The sequence below is a fragment of the Gopherus evgoodei genome, chromosome 13 (assembly GCF_007399415.2).
Source record: "Gopherus evgoodei ecotype Sinaloan lineage chromosome 13, rGopEvg1_v1.p, whole genome shotgun sequence".
NCBI lineage: Eukaryota > Metazoa > Chordata > Testudines > Testudinidae > Gopherus > Gopherus evgoodei.
Genome location: NC_044334.1, coordinates 9050708 through 9073067, shown reverse-complemented (window position 1 = coordinate 9073067; position 22360 = coordinate 9050708). Strand labels below are relative to the sequence as shown.

The window sequence follows — 22360 nt, the reverse complement described above, 5'->3', positions numbered from 1 at the left end:
TTCGGGCTGTGCACCCACGAGGCCCTGCGCATCTCAGAGACGTACAAACAAACAAACAAATTCCCCCAGCTCCTCGCCATCTGTTATTTTGCCCTCTTCAGAGAAGATCGGTGTTTGCAAGGCCAGATGGAGAGGAGCAGCCTCTAATGGGAAACTCGCTTCTCCTGGGGAGCTCAGAACACAGTGCTGAAGAGCCAGGAGAAATCAAGTCTCATGTCTGTAAAATACCCAAGAGGGAAATATACTTAGCTTGAAAAGTAGTCTCATGTGACAGCCTCTGAACCTTACTTAATAAAGCAGGAATTGTTTGTTTGCTTTGTGTTTTGTTTGATTGGCATTTGAGTCATTGTTTCAGAGACTGTCCTGCCAATGGGTATTGGTTACAGTTCTGTGAACCTGGACATGCCAGCTGAATCATAAACAAAATGAGTCTGCTTTTCCCCTACCGCCCATCATCTTGGCCTCCTGGCTGCCACAACAACTGGCTCTTCCTGACTCCCTGAGGAAGGGGCATCTGGAACCTGATACGGAATGTGCTGCCAAAGGCACGCGGTCAGAGGATGCTGCAGCGAGATAGCAGAGCAGACCTTGTGCCCTAGGAATCAAGAAGATTGGCTCTCCAGAGTTGTCTGCCTGTTGTGAAGCCATAGATTACACAGAGTTAAAGTGCTAAACTGGAGGACATATTTCCCTGTGCTCCCCCTCCCAAATGAAAATCTGAAACGAATATGTTACAGCTCTTATGCGAAAACCCTACAGAATGTAACCGTAAAGGATATGCTTTTCTATTGTGTAGTTTTGGGGGGTTTGTTTGTTTGGACTATTCTGCGGAATTTAAGAGAAACCTACATCCACGTTCTATAACAGAATTGCTAAGCAAAGGAAACCCATAGCAAGGAAACTGTTGTAGAGATATTTAGAACGTACAGCCTGCCTGCTACATTTTTTGGTATGTTCACTTTTTTTTAACAAGGACTCTAGGTCTGGTTAATGCAAAAATATTTTAATTACCTTCTTAATTGTTGCAGGGAGATCCAGAACAAATCCCTCTGAAACTGATGAATTCTCCTATTTCTGTCTGCACAATGGAGTCATGATCCATCCTAGTCAATATGCAATATAAATAATTATAATGTCTTCCTGGCCGTTGGGATGTGAACTTTGGGGTTGCTGGCCAATTACTGACAATCCCCGTAAGGGTTCCATATAGACTAAGAAGCTTTGTGCCCCCATCTTATGGGAGTTAGAGAGGCTTCATATGAGAGCCATGCCTGTGTCCCACGGAAGGTTGCTAATTTAATGCATGTGCTATGATCCAAGAGCTCTCACTGGTGTAACTGACTCGCCTTCAGGGATTGGGGGATGACTCCTTGTTGCTCTGAGGAGTATAATTAAATCCCTTGTCTTCAAATGCTCCCTTTTTTTATTGAGTTACTGTGTTCCAACAATGGCAGGGCTCGAGAGGTGAACTCTTATCCAAAGGGGGAATTCACTGTTTGCTCCTCATTGTGGGAAAAGAGCATTCATCCTGATTTGCTTCAGGGGTCTGCCTCAAGGTTATGTACTCTGGTGAAGATTCTTGATTGCTTTAACTGTAAAGTGCCTTCGTATGCATCCCCTGTAAGGTTCTGTAGTCAATGGGGTCTCATCAACGGAGCATTGTAGAAGTCTGAGTTGGGCCATGGGCTATCCCTCCGACATTGTAGGATTGAACCCTGAACTGTGTTCCCAAGTGTTTTGTGTCCAGTCTATTTTCATTTAATTGAATGACTCAGGAGTTTCCCCCGCTCCCAGACTCCCCCCATAGTCAGAGAGAGTTTTCCATGAGGCAGTTTTTCCTGACGGTTGTCCTTCATTTCCGCCATGTGAGGAGAGAGGCGACCAATGAGTAATTTCATGAAAACTTGTACGAGAACGTGCCCAATTCAGCCCTACTGTGAGCGGGCACAACATCACTGAAAGCGATGTATTAGGGCCTGCTTGATACCAGGGCTGAAGTGGGTTCATGAGTCATAGGAACCACTCGACACTGGTAGCTGGGACTTTGCTTTGTTTATTTAATAGTTTCTGCGTTGAGTGGTCTCGAAAGGTGCCAGACCGACAGCCCTGAGACTAAAGGAGTGTTTATTCACAGAACAAGGCGAGCTGCCTTTGGATGTGTGTCATCCATGACCTTGGGCACAAGAAATCAACCTCTGTGCTTATTCCATGCTTGGCCTGGCTGGTTTTTGGGATGGGTGCCAGCTGTGGAGGTGGTTTCTGAAATGTGGACACTTATTCGTTAAGAACAGGACTGAGACCTCCCTACCCCAACTCATTTCTTCCAAGCCAGGCAACATCTCTGAGATGGTAACAATCTCTGTTTCTGAGTAGGAGTCAAGGGGATGACCATGATGTGGAAATCCTGATACCCCTTTGCCAGTCCCCTAAGCCATCTAGTTCCTTGGCAGGTGTGGAATTTTTAACTTAAAATCTTGTGTCTTACCTCTTCCCCCTGTCCCCCTTTCCTCACTGATACTGCCACCCTCTCTTAGGCATCACAGTCATGTCTCCACCCCATGCAAAATATCCAATCTACTTAAAATATTAGATCACAAAAGATTCTCTGGTCCAAATCTGGTTTTCGGTATCACAGAGATGGCACCATCTGTCAGACTCGGAGACCCAGGGAGGCATTTCAAACCCACAGGTTTTTAAGAGCTTAGGGATGAATTTTTATTAGTGAAGCATAATATAGGGATTTGCCTTATAAACTCTTAATAGGACAAGCTGTGTATGCACCCCAATAAACTGCTATTAAAATGATCCTTTGTAAAAGTGAAAGGCTCTGCAGTCAAGATAAAATTCATCGATTGTAAACCGGAACAAAACGATACCTTGCCATTAGTGAAGCTGAAAGGACAAAAAGAAAAGAATCCCCTAACTTCTCACTGCTGTGCTAGTTGGTCACTGCTTTTGCACTGCCAAACACAAGTGTTCAACAATCATATCATACCCCCAAAATCATGAGATTTTAATATATATTAATTTATATTGTATTTCCCTTCTGGTTTGTGAACCTTTTAATGGTCTTGTTTTCAACTTTTCCCTGCAACTAGGAGAGCTGAAAGCGTGCTTTTTTTTTTTTTTTTTTTTTTTTTTTTTTTGAATGAAAGATGAAAGTCTCTGAAAATAACATGGCCTCAGGAACTGAAATTTAAAGGAAAAAAACAAACAAAAGCCCACCTTGCGAGAGTCAGCATCCCTGCCCCCCATTCAGTTTGGGCCGTGTCAAGATTCCTTCCCCACTCTGAACTTTAGGGTACAGATGTGGGGACCTGCATGGACACTTCTAAGCTTAATTACTAGCTTAGATCTGGTATGACTGTCCCCATCCAGAATTTTCAGTGTCTGGATCACTCCCTGTCCCCCCAAAACTTTCCCCTCCCTGGGTAGCATTGAGGGACTTCACCAATTCCCTGGTGAACACAGATCCTAACCCCTTGGATCTTAAAACAAGGAGAAATTAACCATCCCCTCTCCTTTCTCCCCACCAATCCCTGGTGAGTCCAGATCCAATCCCCTTGGATCTAAAAACAAGGAAAAATCAATCAGGTATTAAGAAAAAAAAGGTAAAAATCATCTCTGTAAAATCAAGATGGAAAATACTTTACCGGGTAATCAGATTCATATAGCCCAGAGGAACTGCCTCTAGCCTTAGGTTCAAAGTTATAGCAAGCAGAGGTAAAATCCTCTCAGCAAAAAGGAACATTTACAAGTTGAGAAAACCAAAAATAAGACTAACGCCTTGCCTGGCTGTTACTTACAAGTTTGAAACATGAGAGACTGGTTCAGAAAGATTTGGAGAGCCTGGATTGATGTCTGGTCCCTTAGTCCCAAGCGCGAACAACCCCCAAAACAAAGAGCACAAACAAAAAACTTCCCCCCACCAAGATTTGAAAGTATCTTGTCCCCTTATTGGTCCTCTGGTCAGATGTCAGCCAGGTTTACTGAGCTTCCCTTTACAGGTAAAAGAGGCATTAACCTGTAATTATCTGTTTGTGACAGGCCGTGAAAGTAGGTCAGCCGGTATCACTTTGTGGATTAATTTCACTTTCCTAGTTTAGTGATTCGGTTTCTGGCATTCTGTATTTCCAACGGTTTTATGGTGAGCCTTGGAATACTTAGTGTGTTTTTTTTTCTCTAGAACCCTAGCTCCTGGGGTCATGTTATTTCATGAGAATCATGGTTTTTGGGGTTGTTTTTAAAGTAAGTTTTGAGCCCTAATGACTTCAGAGAAAAGCTTGAACATGGATCCTGAGGGCACCCTAAGGGTTATAAATAAAAGAATCCCAAATTTATTTTAAAAAATCTCATGATTTTTAAGCCCGCCCTATGCTTATGTGGGGAGGAAGGGGGCAATACTGAGCATGGCAGAGAGAGACTTAAATCCAGTTTCCCCACTTGTTTGCACTCAAATATTTAAACATCATGAAAACTCATCTGCGTTGTGACCCTTCCCTTACAAAAAGAACATGAGGCCCTGATCCTGCAAAGTCCCTTCTGCTCCCTCTGAAGTCAGGTGGGAGTTGAGGCCTTGCCTGAGTGAAACTTTGCCATTTCCTTGAGGGTTGGAGGGGAATTTCCCTGTAAGGGCCTGAATTCCCTGAACACCTGATGATTGTTGGGAACTGAGGGCACCTAGCACCGTGAAGAAACAGCTTGGTTAGTGAAAGCAGAAGCAGCCTGCCTGAGTGGGAATAGAAAGCAGTCAGCACGTCACCAGATCAGGCCCTTTACCTCAGGAGGCTCCGGTGAAAGAGCATGGGATGAGTATCTAAATAGAAGCTTTGGGGCTTTCCCTTGTGAAACATCAACACACGTCATCCATCGAAGAACCAACGCGCTGAGATCTGCACAGGCCCTAAACACCAGAAGGCTTCAGTGCTAGACTGAGGTTGCAGGTGCTATGCACATGTAGCAGGCTGTTTCTTTGCTTTAAAAGGGAGTAGAAGAGGAGGAGGGAATACATTTATAGCCCTCAAAAATCCAAACTCTGCCAGCCACCCGCAAGGCTGTTACGCATTATGCGCTGGTGTTGAAGTGCACAAAAGCCTTTCGGTGCCTCCAGGGAGACTTTAATTTCTGTCTAGAAGCTATTACTTATCTAAATGAGGAAGGCAGAACATACACAATGGCTCCTGCAGCTCAGACCTGTCTCTCCAACTGATCTAGTCTGAGCTAATGAGCAGCAACTTTCAACAGTCCCATCAGTAAGCTGTTAACTCCTTGTGAGAGAGACTTTCAGAGGAGGAGGAATGAAAGGAACAGAAACATACAAGTCAAACAAAACATCAAAGCCCTGTTATTAACCAGGACTAAAATTTCACTTCACCCACTAAATAGGAATCTTGTAGAAATAACACTCAGATTGTCAGAAGAAAGAACTGTTGAGCTTGAAATACTTAGGTTCTTGATTTAACAACATGATTTTATGAGCATGCTGATTTCTTGGGTTCCTTGGTGCAGTGCTTCTCAAAGTGGTAGTCCACAAGCCGGTGCTGGTCCATGAGCCGTCGGCTGCCGGTCTGTGGCGAGTTTCCTCCTAAGAGCGTCGAATAGGATAACAATATGGCACCTGTCCCAGGCACACTGGGGAAAAAAATTGCCAGTCCCCCACATCAGATAGCTTGAGAAGCACTGCCTTAGTGTATCAGGTCATTTCATTTATTTGCACATTTTTAGTTTCTGCTCTTCTGAGTAAATTTTTTTCCAGTTGCCATCTGATGGGAGGCATTAAGTTGCATAGTTTGTTACAGTAGTTTAGCTTTTATGTCAAGAGTCTGTGCTCTTCAGAAATCCTTCTGTAAAGTCTTATTCCTAGATCAGAAGAGAATTGTGAAGCAAAAAGCATAATTTATAACACAAAGCAGACTTGTATTCTTTGAAATGGGGAATCCACAAAAGAAGCTGTTTAGTGATACAATCTGATTCAAAGAATTCATCTTTGGAAATCCAGAAATGTATTTTGCTGCTTTACTCAGGATGTAATAGTCAAATGCTGCTCATGATCTGAGTAATTTATTCAACAAAAGAATCTTAACTAGATGAATCTCTTGGCTTCCATGACATGCCCAAGACATCAGAGACCCGTGTTCATCAGTGATATAAATTCAAGTGTTTGCAAATCAAATGAGCGGCATGTTCTGTGAAATATCCTTACAGGTGCTTAAAATTCAAGAGAAATTACAAAAGCATCATTTAGCCTAACATGCTACATTTTAGTCTAACAATTGAGAACTGCAAATGGATGTCAAAATGGGCTGTTACAGTGACGGTGGCTATCCTGCAGTTTAATATACTTGGGGGACCATGGATCAAATGGCAAATATTTTCAGCAACATTTTTAACAAATGTTTGGTTGGATGTTGGTTAAATCTCAAGTAACTGTTTAGCTTCACTGGTATAACTAGGGTTAGAATGTAGTCCTAGGGCTTGATGTCCAGTACTGTTTTATGTAGGGTATATGGTAATGTGAGCAAGGAGGGCAGTAGATACCAGCTGAGTAATTGAAGCAAGTGTTTCTTGGTGCCATGGGTACAGAGAATGATGATGATTCTTGGTTTGAACATGGTGACTGACAAGGTGAAGCCAAGACTGTGTTCAGAGTGATCATTACCCATGAAGATGGTTCAGTTGCAAGGTCAATGCTTCTTCAGCTCCTCAGGCCCAGTGTCTACTCTGCTTTGACCTGGTCTGCTTTCTAGCATCTCCGTCTAATCCATTCTTTGGTACTGGATTATTGTCCTTTGCCATCTTCCCACCCCCACCCTACTTCGCTTCCCATCACAGCAGCCATACCTTTTCTCTTTCTCTCCATGCATTTCCATTCCTCTCTGCAGAGCATCCTCAACAGAGACCTCATATTGGTCTATTTGACTTTCTTTTTCCAGCCTGCTCTTAAAATAACTCCTTTGTTCCGTAAGTGGCTTATGCATTGATCCTGCACCCCCTTTCTTCTGTTGTCTCTTTCCCCCCCTTTGCATCTTCAGTTATCTGTAGCATCCCTACTGGGTGCTTAGCATGACCAACTGGCTGCTCAGAAGTGTGTGTTTTCTGTTTCCAGTTGGTTTAAAAGCGTTTCGGTGAGTTTGCCAGGCCACAAACATCCTGGCACGACAACAGAAGTAACATCATTACATAATCAAGGCTGGGCTCTGCCATAAACTTGCTGCTGATGGGTTTTTTCTACTCTAAAGGCCTATGTGTAATCTGTGTACTATTCCCATTAGTAATGAGCATCTCTGTTAAAAAGCCTTTAATTTTAATTGAATGGAAAAACTCCCAAAAAAAAAAAAAACTGCTTGAATTTTCCTGCTCTAATTAATATTGTTGAATTTTAAAAGCTGAGGCTCTTGTTAGCTGTAATAAATGAGACTGGTGTGCCCGAAGTTGGCATCGGTTCTGCGACCTGTCTCGGGAACAAAGGAGTCTTCCATTGACTCGCCTCGGTTTGGCTTGCTAGCCTTGCACTGCTGCAGGGAAGCTAGAGCAGAAGACACTCCCAGTCAGAAAACAGAGGAATAGTGTGGTGCGGGGGGGAGGGCACTGGTTATTCAGTGATTTTAAAAGGAGCCTTAGTGCCTGTTTTATGGGATTTGGGGCACCTCCTTCAAAATTTCAGCCGCCTTGGCTGGTTATGTAGGTTGCAGCTAGCACCTTCTGGGAAACTTAAAAAAAAACAGAGGCATTCACTTTTGTGGAAGGGTCATGCGGTTAAGCTGGGTGCCAGGCATTTCCTTCAAGAGCCCTGTGTGAAGGCACTTCTCTCCCTGTAAAAAGAACAGGAGTACTTGTGGCTCCTTGGAGACTAACTAAGAAATTTATTACAGCATAAGATTTTGTGAGCTACAGCTCACTTCTTCGGATGCATAGAATGGAACACATACTCCCTTCTCTCTACCCACAAGAGCTCTTTTGTTATGGAAAGGTGGGTTTGGATTAGCATTGTTTTTTGGTGGAAGGATTGAGATGCACAGCTGCCACTGCAGGTGCTCTTCTTTGCCAAGATATATGTCCTATCACAGCTAAAAATAGAGCATGTGTGATACTGGTATTTTGAAATATAACACAGTGGAGTGGATTTGGCAGGACTTGAGAGCATCTGACACTGTTCTGTAAGGTGGAGATGTGAGGGTGTGTTCTACTTCACAAATGTTGGAGGAGGTAATCCAAGGACAAAGCTAAGCATCAGTCCCATGCCCAGACTGGGGCCAGGTCTACGCCACAAAGTTAAGTTGACATCAAGCTCCGATCTCAGCGAGTTGATCTTATGTGTCCACACTACACTCATTGTGTCGGCGGAGTGCCTCCTCACCAGCAGGGCTTGCATCGGTGCACGGAGCTCTGCACTATGGGTAGCTATCCCACAATGCATGTAGCTGAGTGGAATTTTGGGTTGGGCTTGAAATATCTTATGGGACCAAAACATTGACGTGGGTGGTTATGGGAACATGGTGTTTGCCTTCCATGATGCACTTCCTTCCTTCCCTCCCTCTGTCCCTCCCTGAAATCAACGGCAAACAAACCAAGCCTTTTTTCATAAGCCTGGGCTACCTGTGCGGATGCCATAGTATAAGCGTGGACCCTGCTCCAGCTGTGAACTGTTGTGAGCATTACAAACACCTCACACTTTATCCTGCAATATTTACACAGCCGGAACAGGAGCCACCGCACTGAACAATGTGACGCCACGCAAGCGGCCCTGCTGGAGGACATAGAGCGGAGCAATTCGCAAAGTTGCTGGTGGCAGTCACGCATCACCTTGACACGGTTGAGTGCTGTTTCTGAGCCTGGGAACAAGCACTGACTGGTGGGACAGCATTGTTATGCAGCTATGGGATGACAAGCCGCGACTGCAGAATTTTTGAATGCGTAAGGACACTTTCCAGGAACTGTGTGAAGAGCCTTCCCCAGCCATGAAGTGCAGCAATATTAAAATGAGAGCTGCTCTGACAGTGGAGAAGTAAGTGGCGATAGCTCTATGGAAGCTTGCAACTCTAGACTGCTACTGGTCAGTGGGGCATCAATTTGGAGTCAGTAAATCTACCGTGGGGTCTGTTGTGATCCAAGTTTTCAGGGCCATCAACAGACTTCTGCTAAGAAGGGTAGTGACCCTGGGCAAGGTGCAGGACATAGTGGATGGTTTTGCCTCTATGGGGTTCCCTAACTGCGGTGGGACGATAGGGATATGCATTCAGTCTATCTTGGCACCAGACCACCTTGCCAAGAGTACATAAAGCAAAAGGGGTACTTCTCAATGGTGTTGCAAGCACTGGTGGATCACAGGGGCTGTTTCACTGACATCAGCGTGGGATGGTCAGGAAAAGTGCATGACCTGCGCATCTTTAGGAACGCAGGTCTGTTCAGAAAACTGCAGGCAGGGACTATCTTTCCAGACTGCAGAATAACCATTGGTGATGTTGAAATGCCAATCACAATCCTGGTAAACCCAGGCTACCTCTTGCTCCCATGGCTCATGAAGCCATACACAGGCAGCCTGGACAGTAGTAAGGACCAGTTCAACCATAGGCTGAGCCAGTGCAGAATGGTGGTGGAAGTGTGTCTTTGGATGTTTGCTTACGCAGTGAAAGCAATATCCCCATTGTTATTGCTGCCTGCTGTGCGCTCCATAATATCTGTGAAACAAAGGGATAAAAGTTTGTCCTGGGCTGAGGGGGTTGAGGCACTTTGTCTGGTGGCCAATTTTAAGCAGCCAGACACCAGGGCAATAAGAGAAGCGCATTGAGGGGCTCTGCGTCTCCGTGAGACTTTGAAAGCCAGTTTCAGCAATGAGTCAGAGTAATGTGACGCTTCCCTCTGTTGTTCCTTACCAAAGTGTCTCCTCCATGTGTTGAATTGATAGTCTTTTTTTTCTCAATGAAGTTTTATTATGCACACCAACAGAGAGACAGCAAAGAAAAGTAAGATAACTTGGGGCAAAAGGGCTGGTAACACAGGGGGCGGGGGTCCTAATGCGGTGTGCTGCAATGATGCCAGCAGAGTTAATACTGGAGTGGCACAGGAAGTGTCCAACCAGGGTGGACGAAATAAGGCAGCCCTTCCCAGAAACCTTCTGCAAAGGATTGCAAAGTACTTCCATGAAAGCTTTCTAGAGATCTCCATGGAGGATTCCTGGGCCATCCCCATACACAAACAGTCTTTTTTGGAGAGCACTCTCTGTGTAGCTGGAGAGGCCACTGATTCCCATTACACCTACTTTTTTTTTCAGATTAAACATAAAATATGATAGCATGTAACTCCTGTAGTTGGATTGGAAATGGTGTACTCACCAGAGGTGCCTTCCTGGCATCATGCTCTGCTGCCAACTGGTCCTGTGAAGGAATGGGCTCCAGGGTTGGAAACAGTTCATGGCTGTCAGGGAGAATGGATCCTCCGCTTGCTTGCCTCACCACCTCCTCCTCCTCTTCGTGCACAGTGTCGTCCTTGTTGCTCAAGGTCACTGGGGCTCCTTGGAGGTATCCGCACAGCGTTTTGGGATAATGGTTGCGTTGCCACCAAGAATCGCATGGAGCTCCTCATAGAAGTGGCATGTCTGTGGGGCAGAACCAGAATGACTGTTCCCTCCTTTGTCTTTTGGCATGCTTACCGAAGCTCTTTTACTTCCATGCGGCACTGCTGCGTGTCCCGGGTGTAGCCCTTCCCCCGTGCCTCACACAATCTTGGCGTAGATGTCAGCATTTCTTCTGCTGGATCAGAGCTCTGCCAGCACAGACTGTTCTTCCCACACAGCAATAAGATCCACCACCTCCTGTGTACTCCATGCTGAAGTGCGTTTGCAGCTTTGAGGCCCCCTGATCAGCTGTGCTGGTGAGCTCGCCATGCTGATCTAACCCGAAATGAAAAATCAAAAGTTCCCAGGTCTTTAACAGGAGAGCAGCTGTTTCCTGTGTACTGGCTGATGTGCAGTGGAGTTGAAAGTGCTCTCCAGAGCGATCACAGCGGAGCACTGTGGGACGACACCTGGAGGCCAATTCATTCGAATTACTCTCCGCAGTGTCTGCACTATCCCCATGTCGACCTGTGAATGTTGAATCAAGTGTTATGGCTCTCACTGAGAGGGAGTACAGAAGTTGACTTTATAGGCCGCTTAGGTCAGCGAAGGGACTTGGTAGTGTAGACACATACATTTATTTGATCGACTTAAGTCGACCTAAATTTGTAGTGTAGACCAAGCCGCAGCTGGAAAAATTTAAAAGGAGTGACGTTGGCTAAAATCCCTGTTTGCTGCTTTCTGTAGTGATGTGTTGGTAGAGTTGCCATCTTTCATTGTGGAACATAACCATTTCATCATGAAGTTGCGGCACAATGGGAAAAAAAAATTTAATCTGGTAGTTAGAGCTGGGACAACTGGCTTCTTTTCCTAAGTATGTCTGACATGCTGCATGACCTCGGGTTAAGTCCTGTTTGTCAGTTTCTTGTAAATGTTAGCATTGCTGCCAATATATAAACCAGATTTTCTGAATGGAAATAGGGTGCATCTGAGAAGTGGTCCCATATAACCTGATTGCTTTTGAGAGATGTCTATATTTATTAGTGACAAAAAAAGACACTGGTGGTCTCCTTGAGAATAAAATCTAGATGAGGCTCAGCTGAGACTGTCTTGACCTTAGTAGCATTTATGGACCCCGACTCCAGGAGCGGCGCCAGGGTTTCTGACGCCCTAGGCGGACGGCCATTTCGACGCCCCCCGCAGCCCCGGTGGACCTACCGCAGTCATGCCGGCAGACGGTCCGCTACTGGAAAGGCTCTGGTGGAGGTGCTGCAGTGATGCCGGCGGGCGGTCCGCTGGTCTAAAGGCTCCGGTGGACCTGCCACAGGCATGACTGCGGTAGGTCCACCGGACCAGCGTGCCGCACCCCCCCCGGCAAAATAGCGCCCCTCAAAAATTCTGGCACCCTAGGGCATTGCCTGGGTCACCTAAATGGTAGCGCCATCCCTGCCCGACTGAGTACTCTTGCTAAAGATCTGAAAGACTCCAAAGTGCCTGATGCACTAACTGCGTCCTTGGGAGATCTGAGTTGCAACTTGGCAAGCACACGATGCAGCGAGAGAGAACTGGACATGAAAACTGACTGCCCCATGTGCATTCAGACCACTGCCAAGAAAAGAAAATGGGATGAGGTTTTTATTTAATAGGCAAATATTTTGGGAAAGCCCCACAGCAATTGTTGTTTATGGTTTCCTATTTCCTGATTTAGCAGTTGAGCTAGCCATTGTGTTGTTGTCTCTTAAGGCAAAAGCTCAACCTCCCAAACACCCTTTGAAGTCAAAGGGATTTTTCCATGAGTTAAAAGCACAAGACTTGTCCCTTAGCATCCCTGGCATATCGCTAAGAGAATTCCCTGCCAACAGCTCTCTTCCCTTTTATACTGGCTGGTGCTCCAGACAGAGCATCTCTTTTGACCATAGCTGTGGCAATATCACATGGGGGGAGACGCAGCCTCTGATAGACAGTTCATCTTCAAAGTCAGTTGTAAACATTGCCCAGTTAATGTGATGTTATCCCATTACAGGAGCGGCTCTCAACCTTTCCAGACTACTGTACCGCTTTCAGGAGTCTGATTTGTGTTGCGTACCCCCAAGTTTCACTTCACTTAAAAACTACTTGCTTACAAACTCAGAGAAATACAAAAGTGGTCACACCACACTATTCCTGAAAAATTGCCTTACTTTCTCATTTTTACCATATAATTTATAAAATAATTCAATTGGAATATAAATCTTGTACTTCCATTTCAGTGTATAGTATATAGAGCAGTATAAACATTTCATTTTATGACATTTTAGTTTGTACTGACTTTGCTAGTGCTTTTTATGTAGCCTGTTGTAAAATTAGGCAACTGGATGGGTTGATGTCCCCTCAGGAATACCTCTGCGTACTCACCCCTGGCTGAGAACCACTGCATTATACCAATGGGGAAATGAAGTTGGGAGAGGTCCCTGTTCCTACCCCAAAAGTACTTTATAATAGTGATCCACAACACCGTGCCTTAGAAAAATAATATTGCAGTGTTTACATTGAGTATGGCAGGGCGTGGTATGTGGTGATTTTAAGTAAAGGCACAGAACAATTAATATTCAGTTGCCCTGGGTCCTAGTTCCATGCTTTGGTCACTAGCTCATACTGTCACTTAGCTGTCCTGGATCAGGGCTTCTGATCCTCCTTGTTTGCAGTAAGCTCTGGGATCTGTCCATGGTGATTGCTCTGTACTGCGGCAGGGCCCTTGCATGATGAAGGTGGTGGTATTGCCGTTTCTAGTTTTGTTCTGTATTTCAAAGGGAGAAGGTAGGCTTCAGCTTTTTTTGGCAATTAAATGGGCAAATGCAGAGGCCGGACCCAGGGGTGGCTTCAAGCACCAGCGCTGCAAGCGCGTGCCTGGAGCAGCAAGCCATGGGGGGTGGCCTGCCAGTTGCTGCGAGGGCATCAGGCAGGCGGCTTTTGGCGGTACTCCTGCGGGAGGTCCGCCGTTCCCGCAGCTTCAGCATCAATTTGGCGGGGACACCGATGGTGCGGCACTGGCGGACCGCCTGCAGGTGCGCTGCCGAATCCACTTGACCAGCAGACTGCCTGCAGGCGCGTCACCAAAAACCTCCTGACTGCCGTGCTTGGGGCGGCAAAATACATAGAGCCGCTGCTGGCCAGACCTGGTGGTGTTTTCACTTTCCATACTCTTCTCTTAGGGGCTATGAATAAAAATACCTTTAAAAGTGAAAAACATGTACGTAAACCCCTGCAGGTGCCCCCTTATGGATAAAATAAATGCTTTTTCATGCCTATCATATGCATCTTTTGGTCAACCTTGATTTTTTCATATTCTCCGCATGTGTTTTTAATGTCTAACCCACAAGGCTCTGTTCCTGTTGAATGTTTGTTTGTTTGTTTATTATACCCTCTGTGTTACCTTTGTTTGGGTCTTTTTTTTGCTGTGCATACAGCCCTAGATTTATGCCAGCCAGCTTTTCAATCCAAAGGATAGAGTAGCTACATTACACGTACATATTTTGTCTATAATGTTGACTGTCTTCCAAGGAAATTTCATGCACGTATTGAATAAACAGATCCATTATCATTTCCTCATGAAGGGTTTCTTACAAACCTCTCTAAGCACACTTCATTGTACCTCAATTATTTCTTCATGCACTAGTCTTTAAAGGAAAACATCAGTCATGATTCTAACTTGTTCAGGATCTGGTTTTGATCACTGGATGTAGAAGTACAGTGACTGCATTAATGACATTACAGGCTGTGGAAGGTATGACCACTATATGTTGTGTTCAGCTGGGAAACACAGCCACGTCGTTTCATAGTAGGAAGTGCGGATTCCTGTGAGGGGAGCACTCTTAGGTTTTTTAAGAAACAGAGCATTCTGTGATCCTTATTTCAGTTCATCTTTGCTTTAAAAAGTTTGAGAACTTATGGAGCACACCTTAATTGAAGGATCTCAAAAGACATTTACAAATGTAAATAAATTGGCATCCCTTGTAAGGTGGGTGGGCCTTACTAGACTTATCTTGTGGATGGATAAACTGAGGCACAGAGTGATTAATGGGTTTACCCAAATGCACATAATGTGTCAGGGACAGGAATATACCCCAGCGGCGAGGGAGGGAGGAGCCTGGGGCTGGACTGGGAACGGAGCCGAGGCTGGAGGTGGGGCCAGGGCTGGGAGTGGAGCCGCAGCTGGGCTGTGGTGAGAACAGGCAGTTAGCCATGGCTGGGGCCAGAGCAGAGTTGGGGGCAAAGTGAGGCTAGGTGGCACTCCCTCTCTGCCCCTGGTGGGGGCTGGTCTGGGCCCTGCTGCACCCCCCTTGGAGAGCACACCCCACAGTTTGAGGACCACTGATGTAATCAAAGCTGACTCTTCTTTGCCATGCACCTGCAGCCATGAGGATCTCTGCACTGCCCTCTGAATGCAGTGGCGCATGGCCCTTTCGTTGTACGCAGGAGTTTCAGCATCAGAACAGGGGCATAATTCTGCTGATCCTGCCAAACGGGTGCATGTAAATGGATGCAGGAGACTCTTTAAACTGAAGCTGCCCATTGCGCAGCTCTGCCATCATACTCCTGTGCCAGACATGGCTGCAGACTTCCACTTTCCGCTGTTTCTAATCAGAGGTTGTAAATCTATCCAACCTCTGATTAGAAACAGCGGAAAGTGGAAGCCTTAATGGCTATTGCAAGTGTGCGGCTAAAATGGTCCCTGATGGAGGCTGGAAGTACGAGAGAGAAATACTTTTCTTGTGAGACAATGTCTGCTCTAGGTCAAAATCAGAAGAGACCACGGTAATCTAATGGTTTGGTCTGAAAGGCTGGGACGCTAGCTGCATGGGGTAAATTGATTTCCCTTTCCATTTTGCTGCCATTCGGTGTGTGTGACACTCTCCTCAGACAGCCCGGAACCGTAAGCCCCTGTTACTCCTTTGCCTCCGCCAGTGAGAGCTGGGCTGCGGCTTAACTGTGTTCGCTCCCCATCTGTCTACCTGGCCAATAGACACAAGACTTTGCTCGCCTTAACATTGACCAGCCTTAGGAAGGGGTGAGCCCCACTTCCCCAGTCAATCCCTCTCACTGGATACTCACAGAAAGCAGTAAGTTTGCTGCCTCCAAAGAGGCAGTGTACACACCAGCTGGTTCGGTTAGCTAGGGACTTGCTCTGTACCCAGTATAGCAGCATGGATATCTACTTTAGAGTAAAACTAAGAATACGTTTATTAACAAAGAACAGAGATTGCGTGACACTAAGCAGGGATAACTGAGACAGAAAAAGGTTACAGACAAAACAAAACATCCTTTCTAGTGACCAAAAACTTACTTCTAGCAAGCTATAGCATTGCCTAAAACAGTTTCTCCTGCCTTACAGGCCAAGAGGATCCACCATGCCCAGTGTCAGAGCACTGTTCTCTGTGTCCCCTAAGTGATTGATGGATCACCTAGAATGTCTTTTTGCTCTCCTTCAGGTTTTCCAGCTCCATGGCCTTTGTCTCAAGGGCCAGGAAGACCATCTGATGGTGCAGATGCTGTCCCCCAGTGTGCTCACTAAACTGCTTCCCTCTCAGCTTTTTAGCTTGGTTATTTTGTTTACGTGATACGTAAATGTTCTTCCATTGCCCTCTTCAGGCAGGTTAATACCTTTGTCTAGGGCAGAGTTGATCGACCCACGCACAAAAGCATAACAATGAATTCCCTAAGGTACGTAGTACCCAACGTATAGGGAAGTTCAGCAACAGTGCACAGGCAAACTTGAAATGTTTTTAAGGGTGATCACTAGGGCGCTGTGTTAAAACCCAGCACGCTGCATCATCCCAGTTGGTGCTGAGTTTTAAAGTTGGTTCAAACTTTTGATTTGATTGGCAAAAAATCATCCCATTTCTTTAATACAGGCAGCTGTGGTGGCATTGAGCAATCCACCTGTGGAGCCAGCGCGGCTTTGAGTGAAACAGCTGATGTACTGAAAGCCACTAAGGGCGCAAGGCCCCCTGAAGCCTGCAATGCATTTGTCTGCATTAACTCTTTGGAGGCTGCAAACATAGATGACTGAGTTTGAATCAGTTGCTAGGAAAGGCTCTTAAATTTCGATGGGGACTTTTATCCCAACAAGCTTTATGAACTCTTCTGGGGGTACATCGTGGCAAGCCCAGTGAAGTCCGTGACGATTGCCCAGGTCTGAATGGGGCAAAATGTGGTGACCTAGATGCACCCATGCAGGGAATTCTTTCTGCCTTGGAGGTTGCTGCGTTTCAGTGGTGGATGAAGGAATGAGCTGTTTAACAGTGCAGCAGAAACACTGCGTATTCGATTAGGACAGGGAGTGAAAACTAGCACGGCATCCAGTCGGAACAGCAAGGGGCAGTTAGTCAGAATGGAAGTATAAATAAATGACGGCTGCCATTCGGGTGTTAAAATTCCCCCTTGGTCTGCAGGGGTTTTCCTCTCCTGCAGGATGAGTTCCGTTGAATAGCATCGAGTTCCTGGACAGTAAAGTTGTCTCCCTTCGTGTGGGAGGGGTGGGAATTTAAGGTTCCAGATGTCTTTATAGGACAAGGGTTGCAGGTCAACTTTTTCTTCTGTGAGTGCAGCAGGATGTTGGGAGGAGGGAAGAGAACTAGCCCCCTTTTGCTGTGGGTTAGTGAGCTGCTGGTGTGCAAGGCAGGGTGTTCCTCACCAGTTAGAGCAGGGCATTTGGCAGTCGAGACTCCTGGCTTCTCTTCCTGATTCTGCATTTCCGTGAGGCCTTGGCAACTGTCTGTGTGTTTGTTCTGCCCCTTCCCCCCAGGTTACTGTAGAATTCCCACTTATTAAGAGGGTTGGGGGGACCTCTGAGGGCTGTAGATGATTGTCGTTCATAGCAACGCTCACCTGTAAGCACGTGCCCCCCCCCCAATCTGGTCATTGCTTGGCCACTGATTCTTGGCAGCAGATTCTTTCTGCGACTCACAGTTGTGGTGACAGCGGGAATGTCAGGCGCTTCTAGCCAGCGAGGCAGTTTGATCAGTGCACCAGCCAGCACACTGGTGGTCACTGGCTGTTTTGAGGTCAGCCCCAACTGGCATCCATTTGTGATGGATGCCTGGAAATGGGCAAACAACCGAGGCAGAGGCATTCCCGTGACCTTGTATCTGCCTGCAGCAGATAGCAAAGCGGTTTATTGTTGGGGCCGATCTGCGGTCCCAAGGAGAAAAAGCAACTTCCTCTCCTCTCCCCACTGCTTTTATTAATTTTTTTTTGTGCGTGCTAACTGCTGTTCCGGTTGAAACAGACCCTGGGTTGGGCGTGCGGTGCTCTTGTCTCTAGCAGTGGCCAGGAGCGGTTTGAAAGGGGCTGAGCTGCCACGTACAGTGCTGTAAATGTTCTGTGCTGCTCCTTGTGTGTGGGTGACAGGCATCTACTCTCAAAACCCTAGGCACAAATGAATACCCCAGCTGAGACCTAGGTGTCTTAGGGTGAGGCTTAGTATGTGCAGAGATGGGTTGGAATAACACTTGGATTTCTTTTGCACGTAAATGAACTGCAGTTCTGCATGGAAAGGATTCACCGCTGCGATGGCAACGTTTGCTGAATCCAGGGAGCGGTGGAAATTTATGCTTTGTATAGTTAACAGTTAATACCGGAATAATGCTTAATGCCTCTTAAACGGCCGGTGATAGAGGGCAGCATTAAGACATTAGTTACTTTGAGTTGAAATCCTGACAAAGCGGGGCTTACAAACCTCTCCAAGCAAACCGCTTAAAGTGACTATCGAAATCAACAACTTGTAAATCTCTCTTTTTCCGGGGTGAGGAGGGGAGGACTGTCTCACTGGTTGGGTTTTTTTCATTGTGGCAGAAAAAGGAAGTGGAACATCTGAGATTCTGTTCAAGATGTGGGTGACTGGAATGCTTGTGAAAATACACCCAGTGCTGTAGTAGATTCCCTGGTATTTGATATGGGTCCCAGTGATTTAGATCAAAGGTGTGTGGTGTTCATGTAATGTTTACGTAGCTCCGTCATTTGTGAAGCACTTTAAAAGAGAATGAAAGGCATGGCCTTCCTGCAAACACGAATCTGAGCGCTACTGTTGAGTTCTCTGGGACGCCTCCCTTGCGTAGGGGTGCGCCCATGGGAACGTGCTTGCAGCATCAGGGCTTGTATCTGATGGACACAAACAGGATGATGGCATCCAAAGAAGCACATGGAAAGAAAAGTGTGAGTGTGAACTATGGGTAACTAGAGATGTAAATATCGTTTAAAAAGTTAACCAGTTAAATGATTACAATTATATCGTTTACCTGGTTAACCGATTAAAGGGAGTCGGGGTGGGGCTGCTCCGGCCAGCGGGCTTGGGGCTGGGGCTGCTCTTGGGGTCAACCGGTCTGGCCCGGGGCTACTGTTCTGCCCGGCCGGCTGCTTGGGTCATTCGGCTTGCACCGTCCGGGACTGCAGCTGGGAGTGGCCAGCAGGGGCTCCTCCGGCCCACCCAGGGCCAGGGGTTAATGGTTAGGCTGGGTTAACCGGTAAGGTTAATACTTCCCAGCTAGCCATTTACTATTTTACATTCCTATGGGTAACAACAAATCAAGGTGGCCTACCGCATATACTGTATTTGGAGCTTGAAATCCTAGTTTGTTTTAAATGGATGATCAGGATTGTGCTAGAATGGAGGCAGCGAAAGAAGTGAGTGAGTTTTAACGGGGGATTTGAAGGCTGAGAATGGACTTGAGAGGTAAGAATGACAATGTCATCTTGTCCATCTCCCAACGGCTCATGAACAAAACATGTTCTCCAGTGTTTTCCCAGTCAAGTCTGAAATGACTCAGAGTTCCCACCAGTTCCCCATAGACTCTCTTCTTGACAGCTCAGCCTCCATTTTCAGTTCCTTTCAGCCCATTTACACATTTTTACAATGGCTGCCTCCTGCTGGGAATGAAGTTAACACGTCAGTCTCCACCAGTGGGAGCAGGTCACGTCCCACCAATACTTGGATGTTTTGAGACGTAGGCCTGATCCATGCAGGCAGAATGTTGTTATAGTCAATGGAACCCAAGCAAGCTGACTGCATGGATCTGTTTGCAGGATCAACGTTGTGCCTTGTTAATATTTTGTCAGGTGCTGCGTACCACGGTGATGTGCTCAATGGAAACGCCTCTGGAGAAACCAATAAAAATAAACTCTTATTTGGGCTTTTGTACGGTTGGAATGTTCCTTGGTTAAAGGAACAAGGCTGTCATGCTCTGATGTGAAGAAAAGTCCTTTTAAGAAAATATAAGGCAGTGAGGTTTTAGAAACCATTTGTGGCTTGATTTTGTTGTTTAGCTGGACTGTGGTTTGAGCAAGTTTTAATCTTCTGCTTTCCTGTTTCCTTACAGTTGTAGGGTGACGTGGCCAACAGGCGAATAATGAAGAGGAGCTTTTGGATTTCCTAGTTCTTCGAGACGGAGATTCAAAGGAGACGAACCTCCCATCTGCTTCTTTGCCATGTCTGGATCTACTCAGCCCGTGACACAGAACTGGCGAGCCACCGAGCCACGCTATCCCCCTCACGCCATGTCCTATCCTGTTCAGATCAGTCGGACACATGCGGTAAGGCAGACCTCTTACTTCCCTCGGGACAGGCATAGGATTGCGTGGCCCTGTTGCTAGGGACAGTGATTTGCATTTAATGGCTTCAACGGACATGGGGTGTCGAAGAGAATCGAAGCACACTTCCGTCTCTGCTAATGGCATTTCTTCTTTCGTCTCTCTTCTCCATCCTCAGGGTGGCTATAACTTCTCCCCCTCTCCAACCTACTTAGCCACCTGCCTCAGTGCTGCTCAGTGCTCCAGTTCATGGCTGTACTCTCAGAAGCTTGGTGGGTCACTTGTTGTCCCAGAGAGAACACAATGGGTTAAAAGAACACGAGCTGGCGTTGGGAGTGGAGGGGAAGTGCGGTTAACCGCATGTGTAGAGTTCAAGGACTCTGCCTCTGTCCCTTTCTGGCTTGGCTTTTACAGTGTGTGCTGAATCATGAGGTGGCTGGCATCCTTCCCTGAATGCCAACATATCGCTTCCCAGCAAGCATGGCCCTCCGCGCTCACGTTTGTTTCAGAACTCTTGTGATTTCCCCCAGGGCAGGCAGGCAACCATGCCAAGGGGGCTGCCATCTAATAAACCTACTGTTTGCTTTTTAGTCAGGTAGCCAAGACCCCTCTCTTTGTAGGGCTTCTGGCTTGGGGGGGGGATGTTGCATATTGTGTTGGTGAAAGAGAGGGGAATCCGTGCTTTTTTTTTTAAACAAACAATCCCCCCCCCCCCAAACTCTTACGTTTTTATCTTCACCTGTAGATGAAAGGTCTTGTCTTCTGTTAGACTGGGGAATAAACTGAGGCAAGGAATGCACTCCAGGATCAAAGTCTGGACTCCTGGCTCTGAGTCCCTGCCTGCTCTATCCACCAGACCGCACTGCCCAGTCACTCCAAAACTCTCACTTGCCCTCATGGGGCACACTGGAGGATTGGAAAGTCATCTGGGATAGCCATGTCTGACACAGAGGGAAGCAGGCTGGGTTTTTGGGCTCAGCCCAGAGTGGTGAGGGAGTGTGGGAGAATCTAGGCTATGCCCCGAAGAAGCTGTTTGCATGTGAATCAGTTGTCCTTTCTTAGTGGTGGTTGCTAGCAAAGCTATTTTTCCTAATCCTGTTATCCAGAAGCCGTGCAAGACAGTGCTTCTATTTGATGACTCAGAGCTCGGAAGGGTTAACTGGTCCAAATGCCACTGCTCTGTACTGTTACCCCCACCCCGGCTCATCTTCCTGGATCTTTGAATGTTTGAGATTTAAGATCGAAATGGAAGAGACTTTCCATAGCGGAACAGCTTCCATCGGCACAAGCTGCTTCAACACATCTGATTAGGTGTCGGAGCATAGAACATACTTGTCAGGGTACTCTTTGGAGCCAGCACCTTGGCGAGTCATAGCAAGTCGAGCACATTTTTTATAACATGTTTAGTGCAGACGGGACGAGGTGACCTCGTTTCGGGGTTAGATTTGTAACAGGGAATCCTGTTGAACTGCAAAATCCCCGTTGTGATCGTGTGAAAGGCCTGACTCGAAAGGCTCCAAATTCAGGAAATGTTGATGCGAGGCTGAAATTCCCCCACTCTGCTGCTGCTCAGTAGCACAGCACCCATGGGAGGGGGTGGGGGTCGGGAAAGCCCTGCGGTAGAAAGCCAAGTAAGGTGAGGGGAAGGGATGAGGTTTTGGCTCCATTTCTTTGCTCGCAGGGGTTGCTTGGGGCCTTTCTCCTGCCCTCGTTGACATTCCACAAGGAGGCTTTTTGTCCTAGGTAACCAAGAGACACTTGTGAGTCTCGGCACAGTTCTCCCTTCTGCGTGCGCTGTATGGGGGGCACGTGAGGGGCTCAGCGCTCTCACTTCCCTGCTGGCCCATGGAAAGTACACTGGGTGTTGACGAACTGGTGCTCTTAGCCTTCCAGCTCAGCTCCCACCCTCCTCGCATACTTGCGTGTATTCCTCCACGGCTTGGAAGCATCCTAGTGTCAAGTCTTACTGTAGCTGGTGGAGAGCAGGAGAAGGGAAACCCTTTTGTCTGGTGGGGTCCCCCCCTGCAGTTTCTCCCCAGTCCTCAGGGGAATTTTGGGTCCTGCTCATTGGGTGGCTTCCTGCCAGTTTGCTGCTGATGCGGGGTGATCATGAGCCTGCCAGACAGGCTCAGTAGCACTTCTGCCTGGGCTGCAGCTCCTTATCCTAACATTTGCTGATCAACTGATTAGCCACAGGTGGGGAAGGAGCTACTCTGTCCCTGGATCGCCTTATTGGTTGTGGTA

The 22360-nt window shown here is 46.8% G+C and overlaps 1 protein-coding gene across 15 annotated transcripts in view; it reads left to right on the top strand.

Moving 5' to 3' along the window:
* NCOR2 (nuclear receptor corepressor 2) overlaps positions 1 to 22360 on the top strand; it is a 402926-nt gene that overhangs the window by 87457 nt on the left and 293109 nt on the right. For all 15 annotated transcript variants that reach the window (XM_030583492.1, XM_030583491.1, XM_030583488.1 and 12 more), the window contains exon 2: positions 19906 to 20119. In XM_030583492.1, the coding sequence (XP_030439352.1) occupies positions 20015 to 20119 (105 nt within the window). In that variant the 5' untranslated portion in view covers positions 19906 to 20014. The remainder of the gene's footprint in view (positions 1 to 19905; positions 20120 to 22360) is intronic.